At 37.5% G+C, this 14,269-nt stretch overlaps 1 protein-coding gene across 1 annotated transcript in view; it reads left to right on the top strand.

Annotated features, from left to right (window-relative positions):
* Window positions 1-14,269, top strand: part of LOC148956496 (2-phosphoxylose phosphatase 1) — an 86,729-nt gene that overhangs the window by 49,856 nt on the left and 22,604 nt on the right. The window contains exon 4 of the mRNA XM_089108372.1: window positions 7,868-8,155. Coding sequence (XP_088964498.1) covers window positions 7,868-8,155 — 288 coding nt within the window. The remainder of the gene's footprint in view (window positions 1-7,867; window positions 8,156-14,269) is intronic.

Here is a 14,269-nt window from a genome sequence, read left to right as displayed (position 1 = left end):
GTTTCGTTAATAAACATAGAGTTTGAATTACACAACCTACCTAGAGAGTTGAAATCGTCCCTGAAGTTGCGAAAAATGCGCATTTATAACTGATCTATATTAGCCCAGGAAGTGTGTGAAAAAAGTGACTTAATCGGGAATAATTTGCAAGAGAAAAGATTCTTTGACTACCTGACTAAAAAAATGTGCTGATTCCAAATATACAAAGTTGGCTCATTTGAATGTTTCACAAATTCTGTGTTTTTTTAGGTTGAGGCTGATTTTGAGGGGGTGAATTTCGTGTTTCATATATAGGCGTACAACAACAAATTTGATGTCTAGAATAGTGTAATAGGTCATGGTGATTATGAAAATCTCTTTTATTTGAACATAAAATTAAAACTTAGGTTTTTTGAGGTTGATGTTAAGAAGGTGAAATTCGTGCTTCCATGTAAATGCGTACAACAACAAAATTTATGTCTGGAATAGGGTATTAGATCACGGTGATTATGAAAATCATTTAATATGAACGTAAAACTAAAAATTAGGTCTTTTGAGGGGTTGAGGTTGATTTTGAGGAGGTGAATTCATTTTTACATATAAAGGCGTACATCAACAAAATTTGTGTCTAGAAAAGGGTACCAGATCACGGTGATTATGAAAATCACCTTTATTTGAACGTAAAATTAATACTTCCATGTAAATATTCCATTTGTATTAAACCATGCTTAATCTGACCTTGCCAGATCACGCATGCCCCCCCCTCTCTCTCTCTCTCTCTCTCTCTCTCTCTCTCTCTCTCTCTCTCTCTCTCTCTCTCTCTCTCTCTCTCTCTCTCTCTCTCTCAGTTTAGCAGCTGCTTTCTAATTAATATGTTCAATGCTACGGGTTTCAGCTCATCATATTACGAGACGAAGCTCTTCAGGCGTAACGCTGCGGTTTCTGACAGCACAAACATAGAAGGACCGGAAGGAACTTTTTACATGCAACACATAGCTGATAACGTTGACCACAACGTCTGTACCCTTGATGGTAACGCCAGTTTTCACGGCATGGGCATAATTGTTTCTGTGACGCCACTATTGAGGTCTTCGACAGTACTAGAGAGAAGAAAGTTTGTTATGTCTAGGCAGATAACTGAACCGAACCGAATTCCCATTAAGTATCTCAGGCAGACACTAGGGCAACCTAACCTTATTCACGATCCGCTACAACGAGTTTCAATTCTGGATGCCTCAAAATATTGAGACTTGCAGTGAAAGATGTCCAGACTTTTTCCTGCGCCCTTGTCTAGCTGGCAATGAGCTATGAGTGAGCTGTATGCTGATACGCAGTCAGACTCTTATACAGGGAAATCCTCCATTCTCTTCATTCCCATGATAGATATGAGACCAAGTGACCCCAGTTGTATCTACTGTACACACAGCTTTGTTTGCCAACAGTGTTCCAGATACCGTGTGACTCCCAGTACTGACCTTTGATCAGCCACTTTACTGGATAGCTCTTACTATTATCTCTGCCGAGATTGATGCAAGTCCTATCAAAAAATTGTCCTTCGGCTGGGTGGTTTCCACACACTCATGAGTTACCTTGGGGCTGTTGGGCAGATCAGATGTTGGACTTCAAAAGACATTGAAAATAATTTATGCGCCAAATGCTGTTCAACATATCATTTCTGGGAAAGCTTATTCCAGAGCTTTTCGGGGACACATACTGATTGACTGGGCACTGAAATCGCTTTTCTTCACTTTGCTTTACGGCACTAAGATGGTGCTGATTCAGCAGATATGGAAAAACTATTCAGTACCTCTTACGCGTTTAAGGAGTTCTTTACTATTTCTCTTGGTGCACTGGAAGGTCATACAGACATACAAAGTGTAGAGGAAAATCTGTTCTTGGCAGAAGTCGCCAAAAAATTTTCGTTTCTTAAACAGTCACTTTCGAAAAGGTTGCGTATGGCAAAACTTTGGATACAATATATGGAAACGTTAGACATACTGAAGAAGTTTATCCAAGCAGACCGTACGGGGAACTGGGATCTTCATCTTCTGGCAGTTGAAGCTATGTTGCCTTATTTTGCAGCGTCCAAACACTTCCTATATGAGAAGTTTGCCAGGGTGTACTTGCAAAACATGAAACAGCTGGAAACTACCAATCCCGACGTGTTTGACAATTTTAGAACGGAAGATATGTTATCCGCAGATCCGAAATTTTTTTAGCGGATCGGTCGTCAGATTTAGTCATTGAGCAGGTACTAATGCGCTCGTTGAAAACTTACCGTGGTCTTACAAGGGGAAGCGGCATGAATGAGTTACAGAGGCTGACTTGGTTACTTTCAGCACCAACTTTTAGTGCAATTAATTTGTCGATACAAAATTTTGCTAAGGTCCAATACGATACAAGCAAAAAGCACAAAAAAGTTACAGAGTCGAGGATTGAACACGATAACCATGACACTAGCAAGCTTGTTTGCTTTCTTGCTGAGAATTCCCCTTTCGCAGAAGACCCAAGCTTGTGAAACATTACTTCTGGAGTTACGGCTCATGAAAATTCAACGTCGACACAGCTAGATCCATCGGACAAGAAATCATGGATAGCATGACAAGGAAAAACGTCAACACGTACACATTTAAGAAAAAATTGGTGGCCGTAACCCTTGCTAATAAAGCTGCACCAGTTATTAATGGACAGTCAATTGCAGTTGAATCAGCATTAATGTTTCAGCGGCTGGTGATAATCGCTGGAAATAGTGACGATAATTTGGAGTCATACTTTGAGTATTAATAGTGCTCGCTGCCTCCGTCACTTGTTGAAACAAACGGACTTCCACGATTAGCCGATAAGCCTGCCCTCACCTATGCGATGTGGCGTCTAGTTGCAGAGCAGCAGCCAAAAACTGAAGACTTTGTCAAAGATATCAGTGACAAGCATATAGTTATCGATGGTGGGGTATTGCTTCAGTGAATCCCTTGGGAAAATGACTCAACTTCTGATAGTATCTGCCGGAAGTAAGCTGACTACGTTGCAAGGAAATACGGGTTGCAATGGACGTTGGTGGTTTTCAACGGATGCAACCAAGCACCTTCAATCAAAGATATCACCGAATAGAGACGGAAAGGGTTACGATCGTGCCCGCAGATCAATTTTAACAGAAATATGGTCTGTTCTACAAAGATGGAAGTGGTTCTAAGCAACTTCAAGAATAAGCAAGCAATCATAGCCATGACCAGTGAGTACCTGACCAAAGCTGAGTGCCAGGTATACTAGGCAGAAGGTGACCCTTATCTTCTCAATATTCTAACTGTAGTTCGGTCTGCTTCTTTTATACCTACTGTCCTGGTTGGAGACGACACAGATCTGTTTATACTCCTGTGTTATCAAGCCCAGACAGGTAGCCAAGCGATCTACGTTTACTCTGAGCCTTTAGCCGGAATCTCAAAGAATAGAATTTCGTATGTAAATGCAACGAAACTCAACTTGGATCTCGTATATGTAGGACAATCCTGTATGTTCACGCCTTCCTTGGGTGCGATTCAAGTTCTCATATCTACGGCATTGGGAAGTCAGCGGGACTACGGCTTCGGATAAAAAAACAATGAGTGTTACGATTCCGCTAAAGTTTCGATGGAGCCTTTATTTACCAAGCAATAGATTTCAGCGACTGGGGAGAAAGCAATGATGCTTATATATAAGTGCCCAGGTTCAATTTCAACCCTCAATCAGTTTTGTTATCCCAAATTAATCGAGAAAGTTACAGCACCTGCTTTTTATTTGCAAGTTAGATCATGGTTCACCCTGAGATGCAATCTTGACCCTACCCAGTTCGGTTGGGTAATTCAAAATGGACTATATTGCCCTATTTTGGTGAACTCCCAGCTGCCCACAACTCTCTCCTTGCAGTTTTTCACTGTAACTGCAAAACAGACTACTCAAATATGCGATGCACTTGCAAAAGAAATGACGCGAAATGCACCGGGGCCTATGGACCTTGCAAGGGAACAATTTGTGCTAACTGTGTTACTACTGAGTTTCTCGGAGCTGATGATCTGGAAGATAACGAAGATCTACGAATATTGATATTTCGATTTTTTATACCATTTGTATATTATATAACTAAAAAGTCGAGAATTTTTTAATCGTTAGTTAAAGCATCGAACTGGGTGATAGTTGTCATTCTACATTTTAAGACCGGTTTCTTTCAGATTAAGCGTGGTTTCACACTAGTGGAATATGTAAATGAGTTTTAATTTCACGTTCAAATAAAGGTGATTTCTATAATCACCGTGATCTAGTACCCTATTCTAGACATCAATGTCGTTGCTGTACGCCTTTATACGTAAAAACGAATTCACCTCCTCAAAATCAATCTAAAAAAATCTGATTTTTAGTTTTACGTTCATATCAAGGTGATTTTCATGATCATCTTGATCTAATACCCTATTCTAGACATAATTTTTTGTTGTTGTACGCCTTTACTTGGAAGTACGAATTTCAGCTTCTTAAAATCAACCTCAAACTCAAAAAACCTAAGTTTTAATTTTACGTTCAAATAAAAGGGATTTTCATAATCACCGTGACCTATTACACTATTCTAGACATCAATTTTGTTGTTGTATGCCTATATATGAAACACGAAATTCACCCCCTCAAAATCAACCTCAACCTAAAAAAAATATTTATAAAACAGATAGATGAGCCAACTTTTTATATTTGGAATCAGCACATTTTTTTGAGTCGGGCAGTGAAAGAATCTTTTCTCTTACAATTTGTACCCGGTCAAACCGTTCCCTTCCTGGACTATATTCCTTTTCGTCATTTGCGAACGTTTTCATTGTCGAGTCTTTCATAACATGTTTCAAATTATTAATAAAAAGGCCGAAGAGTACCGACACAAGACAACACCTTGCTTATCTACTTATCACAGGCATAAGGGATGACAAAGCATCTCCTATTGCAACTTCTTGGGTTCTATTTGTAAGGTAATATGCTATCCATGCTTCAGTTCGTGGGCCAGTTACACATAAATGACATTTCTTGATCAAAAGTTGAATGTAAATTTTGTCAAATATTTGGAAAAATCAATATAAATACAATTAAATAAAACTTCTTCATTTGCTAATCACTTCCAGGAGTTGCGTGGTGTATGAACGCCGTTTGTAGATCTGATGCTGAGCTTATTTCTGCTTGGTGGTAATCTCTTTTCGTTAAAGTTTGACTTTATTTTTCATTTTAATTTCTGTTTGTTTTGTGTTTCACTTATACATTAATAGTAATCTCGTTTCGTTTTAAGTTTGAAAAATAGTATTCATACATGCAAAAAGAAGGGAAATCATACAAATAGAGACATGATAAAATATGTAACTTGCTAATACAGGCTAAGATGTGAAATAAAGGGAGAAAGAAGAAATCTGGAGGAGGGTAACTAATTTTTCGGTAAATTCTGATATGCGATTCCTAGTGGTTTATGACCCTTTCATTGTTTAATACTTTCATTGTATTTTAGGGGTTTAATAAGAACAAAAAATTTCAGAGGAATGAAAAAGCTAGGAGAAGCTGATACAGTTAAATGACAAATTAATAAAATGCCGATTTGACGCATATATAGATTTGTTGCTGCTCCAATAACTGGTCAATTTTTTTTAATATATTGCCACTTATCTTCTTTACCTCCTATTAATTAAAAAAACTTTTTCCACAAAATAAGTTTTTCAAAAAAAAGTAAAGAACTCCATTAAACCAAAAATGAACAAAAAGAGAATCAAATAATCTACGAAACATAAAACTACCCCAAATCAGTATCAATAAATAAATGAGACCCAAAACAAACAGAAATTAAAATAAATAACTGAGTCAAACTCAAAACGAACATAAATTAATATGAGTAGGGTTATAAAACCCTATGCTTTCTAAAAGCCAGAATATAATTTGTACTTTACTGAAAAAAATTCAAAATGAATTTACTGAAAAAAATGTGCATTGTCAGTTCAATAAACATATGTTGATGTTTGATTTCTTAAAGTTATAAAAACGAAAACAATTAAAAGCATTTTTTCAGTAAAGTACAAATTATATTGTGGCTTTTGCAAATGGTGCGCGTGAGAGGGGGGCTAGTGGCCCTCCAATCACTTTCTACTATTAAAAATGGCACAAGCCCTTTCAGTTTCCAATCGAATGAGCCGTTTTTGAAGCTTTGTGACGACCCTTTCTATAAGAAACCTCATATGCCCCCAAGGCATGACTTACAACCCTTACCCTGAGGGCTGTGGGTGGGTTGTCATCCCGAAAGACTTAATTTCGAGAACTTTCAACTACGTTGAACAAAATAGCTATCTTAAAATTTTGATTGGATGTGTTTGGGGAAATGGTGGGCGTGAGAGGGAGATTAGTTACCTTCTAATTACTTTCGACTATTAAAAAGGGCACCAGCCCTTTCAATTTCCAATTGAATGAGCCCTTTTTGAAGTTTCTACGAGAACACTAGTTATAAAAACCTTATATGCCCCCAGGGCATAACCTACACCCTTGCCCGGAGGGGTGTGGGGGGTTTGTCATCCTCAAAGACATAATTTCCAGAATTTTCAACTACGTTGAACAGAACGGCTATCTCAAAATTTTGATTGGATGTGCTTGAGGAAATGGTGGGCGTGAGAGGAGGGCTAGTTGCCCTCCAGTCGCTTTCGACTATTAAAAAGGGCAATAGCCCTTTCAATTTCCAATCGAACGAGCCCTGTATGAAGTTTCTACGACAACTCTTTCTATTAAAACCTTATATGCCCTAGGGCATAACATACAACCCTTGCCCTGAGGGCTCTGTGGGGGGTTATCATCTTTAAAGACAAAATTTTCAGAACTTTCAACTACGTTGAGAAAAAAGGATCTCAAAATTTTGATTGCATTTGTTTTGGGAATCGGTGGGCGTGAGAGAAGGGTTAGTTGCCCTCCAATCACTTTCAACTATTAAAAAGGGCACTAGCGGTTTCAATTGCCAATTGAATGAGCCATTTTTGAAGTTTTTACGACAACGTCTTCTATAAAAACCTTGTATGCCCCCCAGGGCATAACTTACAACCCTTGCCCTGAGGGCTCTGGGGGGGATTGTCATCCTCAGAGACTCAATTTTCAGAACTTTCAACTACGTTGAACAAAATGTCTGTCTCAAAACTTTGATTGAATGTGTTTTGGGAAATGGTGGGTGTTAAAGGGGGGTTAGTTGCCCTCCAATCACTTTCGACTATTAAAAAGAGCACTAGCCCTTTGAATTTCCAATCAAATGAGCCTTTTTCGAAGTTTCTGCAACAACTTCTTTGATACAAATTGCCATGGTCTAAATCCAAAAAAAAAATAATAATACATTGTGCCAACATCGTTCTTTACCTAGGCAGCGCTATTGCACTGCCTATGATTTATCTTCTTTAACTTGCCATCTCTGGTTTTAACACTAGGACTATTCTCTAGATATATGTTTTAAAAAGATCTTTCCTTGTTTGTTCTTTGCTTGAGTTACTTTTTATTCCATATGTGTTGATTTCTGTTATTTTTATTTGTTGTTTGCTTCAACCGGACTTCGGAAATAATATCGTCTAATAATAAGATTCTTTCTTCGCTATAATTTATAACCATTAAAATTTTTTTTTCAGAAGTGAAGAATTTGTTTGATTAGTCAGCTTTTATCAATTAACTAACAACTAGGGACCCGTTTATAGGAAATGCTACAAACATAGTTCTCACAAAGCCATAAGATTACGAATACCCCACTTGTTAATATGCTTGAAATGGTTCATCTCGCATTGAGAACATCCCTGAACCCTCTAATCAAAGCTTCTGTTAACTGCATCTAGTCAAATATTTGCATCTGACCTAGTTTTTATATTACTTTTATTATTTTTAGTTCAAAGTGCTCATTAAATGATCTCACAAGTCTTGGTGTTTCCCAATTAATCACTATAGGGCAATTGGCTAGCAAGAGAATCTCACAATCATCTAACATATCAGAGATATCGTTGAAAGCCTTATCTACGCGTTATAGAAGAACTGTTCAGAGTCTTTGGGCCTTTTTGTATGGGTTCATCGGCGAAAATAACATGTCATCAATGAAAGTTGATATTCAGCAAAATCAAGCGGTTACTTATTGCGAACCTTATTGCAAATGTGCCTTGGCGTCTCAGCTTGAATCGAGGTAGGTATTTTATTTTAGTGTTTTAAGCTATTCCAGCGTTCTAAATCTAAATATAAAGGATTGACGTTTATGTTACCAAAGATGCTGCCCGAACGATTTTCATTAGATGGTGTTGTAACCCGGCTTTTTGTTAACATGATGTGGTTTGATTGGCTAGACACCCAGCAGGTGAACATTGACTAGACACCCAGAAAGTCAATTAAAAAGTTGTCCCATTTGTTAAGGGCCCGGAAGACAGGGTAGTAAAATGACCAATTAATCATTCTAGTCAGAGTTCTAAAACTTTGCTGATTGAGTTTTTTTTCTGCCCGAAAGGTTAATATCTCATGGTCAGTAATATAGCCCTAGTAAATTTCGGAAGTATGTGTAAAAAAAGAAATGAAGCACTAGGAGGGTTAGTTGGTTGGGCTTTTATGAATGCTTTAGCTGGCATTTGAGATATTTATCCTTGAGGCTGGTTATGATGTAATTAATATTGTTGTTTTTTCCGCTTGATTAATTAAAAAAAAACTTTTCGAAAAATACGTTTTTCAAAGAAAAGTAAAGACCATTTTAAACTTAAGCTCAGGATATACAAATACCTGTTAAAATTCAAACTCAAAACCACTAGAAATTACTATTAAAGAATAAATGAAACCCAAAACGAACAGAAATTAAATAAACAATCAAAGCAAAAAACATACAACGAGCAATATTATAAATGAATGAATAGATCTTAAAGCGAGTAATGCTTGGATTGACTACGAAAATGAAGCTTAAAACGAAAACAAATATTCTGCTATTAAAGTATAAATGAAAATTAAAACGAACAGAAATTAAATAAACAATCAATGCGAACAAACATACAATATATGTTAATGTAAATGAATAAATAAATCTTAAAACGAGTGAAACTTAAATTGAATATGCAAATCAAGTTTGAATCGAATAAAAATAACTACAAACAAGAGTTTGGGTATCGTCTCACTGCAGAAGCCTAAAACCTACTGCGTCATTGGCGCTTCTCAAGCAAGTGCCATTGGTATTTTTCAATCCGCATGGTCAATTTAGGGGGTGCAGGGTAGGCTAATTCTCGTAGCAGCCCCATTCCGTCGTGGTGTGGTTCACATTTTCAACACCTGGCGTCCGGACTATCATATAATCTACCAAGCATACAACTACCCCAAATCAGTATTAATAAATAAATGAAACCCAAAACGAACAAAAATTAAAATAAATATTAGAGTCAAACTCGAAACGAGCATAGGTTAATGTGAGAAGGGTTTAAAGTACCTTTGCTTTCCAAAACCCAGAATACAATTTGTATTTTACTGAAAAAAATTCAAATGAGTTTACTGAAATAAATGTACATTGTCAATTTAATATACATATGCTGATATTTATTCCCTAATATATTAAGTAGTTATTGATTTTTAAAAGTTAAAAAAGTGAAAATATTTCAAAGAATTGTTTTCAGTAAAGCGCCAATGACGCAGTAGGTTTTAGGCTTCTGCAGTGAGACGATACCCTAACTCTTGTTTATAGTTATTTTTATTCGATTCAAACTTGATTTGCATATTCAATTAAGTTTCACTCGTTTTAAGATTTATTTATTCATTTACATTAATATATATTGTATGTTTGTTCGCATTGATTGTTTATTTAATTTCTGTTCGTTTTAAGTTTCATTTATACTTTAATAGCAAAATATTTGTTTTCGTTTTAAGCTTGATTTTCATATTCAATCTAAGCATTACTCGCTTTAAGATCTATTTATTCATTTATATTATTACTTGTTGTATGTTTTTTGCTATGATTGTTTATTTAATTTCTGTTCGTTTTGGGTTTCATTTATTCTTTAAGAGTGATTTTTGGTCGTATTGAGTTTGAATTTTAAGAGGTATTTGTATCTGATGATCTTAAGTTTCAAATGGCCTTTACCTTTCTTTGAAAAACTTATTTTTAGGAAAGTTTTTTTTAATTAATTTTTGTTCGTTTTTGATTGCAAAAAGTTTCAAGTTTTTATGGCATGGGGGGGTTCTTACTGTCCAATTATTCTTGACTTTAAAAAACGGATCTGGAACTTTCAATTTAAATCGAATGAGGCTTTTTTCAAAGTCTATACGATTACCTCTTTGATAAAAACCTTATATATGAACAATAGACAGCTTGCATAACTTGTGGACAGCTATTCACAATAATGAATGGATTGAAAAAATAGCTCCAATAAGGGGGTTTAGACCATTTCACTTGCTGACACAAAGAGATCACGACTGTTTGGAATTGACCTTAATAGGAATTTGTGTGCCAAAACAATTTTGCATGTATCACAGAGTATGTATTTTAACCTTATAATTGGATAATCATGATAGATTTCCTATGTGTTCTTCTCATACAAAACCCCTTCCCATAAGTTATAAACCCCTTTAATAAGTTATGCCCCAGGGCATTGCTTACAACGCCTACCCCTGGGCCCTGGTGGGCTGTGTCGACACCGGAGTTTTTTGTTATCAGAACTTTGAACTATTTTAACAAAATCTCTATCTCAAAATTTTTATCTGATGCATTTAGGGCATGGAGGAGGTAGAGGGGCTAGTTGCCCTTCAATCTCTTTTGACTCTTAAAAAGTGAACAAGAACTTTCAATTTTCAATCAAATGAGCCCTCTCTAAAGTTTATACAAGCATCCCTTCCATAAGAAATAATATGAAGGATTCAGAGAATCCTTAAATTATAACCCTTGCCCTGAGGACTTTGCGGGAGTTGTAATCCTCAAAGACCTAATTTCCAGAACTTGAAACTACGTTTAATAAAACGGTTGTCTTAAAATTTCGATTGGATGTGTTTAGGGAAAAGGTGAGCGTGAGAGGGGGGTTAGTTGCCCTCAAATCACTTTCGACTATTGCAAAGGGCACTAGCCCTCGGAATTTCCAATCGAATGAGCCTTTTTTGAAGTTTCTACGACACCACCTTCTATAAAAACCTTATATGCCCCCAGGGCATAACTTAAAACCCTTGCCCTGAGCGTTGTGGGGGATTGCCCTCCTCAAAAACATATTTACTATCTGGAAATCAACTACGCTGAACAAAATGGCCATCTCAAAGTTTTGATTGGATGTGTTTGGGGGAATGATGGATGTGGGTAGGGCTACTTGCCCTCCAATCACTTTCGACTATTAAAAAGGACACTAGCCCTTTGAATTTTCAATCGAATGAGCCTTTTTTGAAGTTTCTACGACAACGCATTCTATAAAAGCTTATATTCCCCCTGGGCATAACTTAAAACCCGTGCCCTGTGGGTTGGGGGGTAGTGTCCTCCTCAAAAACATATGTTCTATCTAAAAATCAACTAAGCTGAACAAAATGGCTATCTCAAAATTTTGATTGGATGGGTTTTGGGGAATGATGGGAGTGGGGGGGGCTAGTTGACCTACAATTACTTTCGACTATTAAGAACGGCACGAGCATTATGAATATCAAATCGAATGATCCTGTTTTTAAGTTTCTACGACAATACCTTTTATAAAAACCTTATATGCCCCCAGGACATAACTTAAAACCCTTGCCCTAAGGGTTGCGGGGGATTGTCCTGCTCAAAAACATATTTTCTATCTGGAAATCAACTACGCTGAACAAAATGGCTATCTCAAAATTTTGATTGGATGCGTTTGGGGGAATGGTGGGCGTGAGGGGGGGGGGCTAGTTGCCCTTCAATCACTTCGACTATTAAAAAGGGCATTAGCCCTTTGAATTTCTAATCGAATAAGCCTTTTTTGAAGTTTCTAAGACAACGCCTTCTATAAAAACCTTATATGCCCCCAGCGCATAACTTAAAACCCTTGCCCTGAGGGTTGTGGGGGATTGTCCTCCTCAAAAACATATTTTCTATCTGGAAATCAACTACGCTGAACAAAATGGCCATCTCAAGTTTTGATTGGATGTGTTTGGGGGAATGATGAGCGTGGGGGGGGGGGTAGTTCCCTCGAATCACTTTCGACTTTTAAAAAGGGCACTATCCCTTTGAATTTCCAATCGAATGAACCTTTTTTGAAGTTTCTACCACAACGCCTTCTATAAAAACCTTATATGCCCCCAGGTATAACTTAAAACCCGTGCCTTGAGGGTTGCGGGGGAGTGTCCTCCTCAAAAGATATATTTTCTATCTGAAAATCAACTACGCGAAACAAAATGGCTATCAAAGTTTTGATTGGATGTGTTTGGGGGAATGATGGGTGTGGGTGGGGCTACTTGCCCTCTAATCACTTTCGACTATTAAAAGGAAACTAGCCCTTTGAATTTTCAATCAAATGAGCCTTTTTTGAAGTTTCTACGACAACGCATTCTATAAAACCTTATATGCCCCCAGGGCATAACTTAAAACCCTTGCCCTAAGGGTTGTGGGGGATTGTCCTCCTCAAAAACATATTTTCTATCTGGAAATCAACTGCTCTGAATAAAATGGCTATCTCAAAATTTTGATTGGATGTGTTTGGGGGAATGATCGGAGTGGGGCGGGCTAGTTGCCCTCCAATCACTTTCGACTATTAAAAAGGGCACTAGCCCTTTGAATTTCCAATCGAATAAGCCTTTTTTGAAGTTTCTACGACAACGCCTTCTATAAAAACCTTATATGCCCCGAGGGCATAACTTAAAACCCTTGCCCTGAGGGTTGTGGGGGATTGTCCTCCTCAAAAACATATGTTCTATCTAAAAATCAACTATGCTGAACAAAATGGCTATCTCAAAATTTTGATTGGATGTGTTCGGGGGAATGATGGGTGTGAGGTGGGTTACGGGTTCTCAAATCACTTTCAACCCCTGAAAAAAGCACAAGCTCTTTCAATTTTCACCCTAATGAAAAAGTTTTGAAGTTTCCATAGCACTACTTTAAACGATACAATCATATGCCCACAGGACAAAACTTGCAACCACTTCCCAGAGGGCTGTGCGGGAGTGTCCTCCTCAAAAATATATTTTCTATGTGGAAATCAACTACGCTGAACAAAATGGCTATCTCAAAATTTTGTTTGGATATGTTTGGGGGAATATTGGGCGTGGGGGGGGGGGCTAGTTGCCTTTCAATCACTTTCGACTATTAAAAAGGGCATTAGCCCTTTGAATTTCTAATCGAATGAGCCTTTTTTGAAGTTTCTACGACAACGCCTTCTATAAAAACCTTATATGCCCCCAGGGCATAACTTAAAACCCTTGCACTGAGGGTTGCGGGGGATTGTCCTCCTCAAAAATATATTTTCTATCTGGAAATCAACTACGCTGAATAAAATGACAATCTCAAAGTTTTGATTGAATGTGTTTGGGGGAATGATGGGCATGGGGGGGGGGCTATTTGCCCTCCAATCACTTTTGACTATTAAAAAGAGCACTAGCCCTTTGAATTTCCAATCGAATGTGCCTGTATTGAAGTTTATAAGACAACGCCGTCTATAAAAACCTTATATACCCCCAGGGCATAACTTAAAACCCTTGTCTTAAGGGTTGTGGGGGATTGTCCTCCTCAAAAATATATTTTCTATCTGGAAATGAACTACGGTGAACAAAATGGCTATCTCAAAATTTTGATTGGATGTGTTTGGGGGAATGATGGGCGGGAGGGGGGGGGGGCTAGTTGCCCTCAAATCACTTACGATTATTAAAAAGGGCACTAGCCCTTTGAATTTCTAATCGAATAAGCCTTTTTTGAAGTTTCTAAGACAACGCCTTCTATAAAAACCTTTTATGCCCCCAGGGCATAACTTAAAACCCTTGCCTTGAGCGTTGTGGGGGATTGTCCTCCTCAAAAATATATTTACTATCTGGAAATCAACTACGCTGAACAAAATGGCTATCTCAAAATTTTGATTGGATGTGTTTGGGGGAATGATGGATGTGGGGGGCTAGTTGCCCTCCAATCACTTTCGACTATTGAAAAGGACACTAGCCCTTTGAATTTTCAATCGAATGAGCATTTTTTGAAGTTTCTACGATCACGCATTCTATAAAACCTTATATGCCCCCAGGGCATAACTTAAAACCCTTGCCCTAAGGGTTGTGGGGGATTGTCCTCCTCAAAAACATATTTTCTATCTGGAAATCAACTACTCTTAACAAAATTACTATCTCAAAATTTGTTTTGGTT

Source organism: Artemia sp. Qi Xiang Cuo, chromosome 1, assembly GCF_049724085.1.
Source record: "Artemia sp. Qi Xiang Cuo chromosome 1, ASM4972408v1, whole genome shotgun sequence".
Taxonomy (NCBI): Eukaryota; Metazoa; Arthropoda; class Branchiopoda; order Anostraca; family Artemiidae; genus Artemia; species Artemia sp. Qi Xiang Cuo.
The sequence above is the reverse complement of the archived record's forward strand: the minus strand, read 5'-3'. Positions and strand labels throughout refer to the sequence as shown.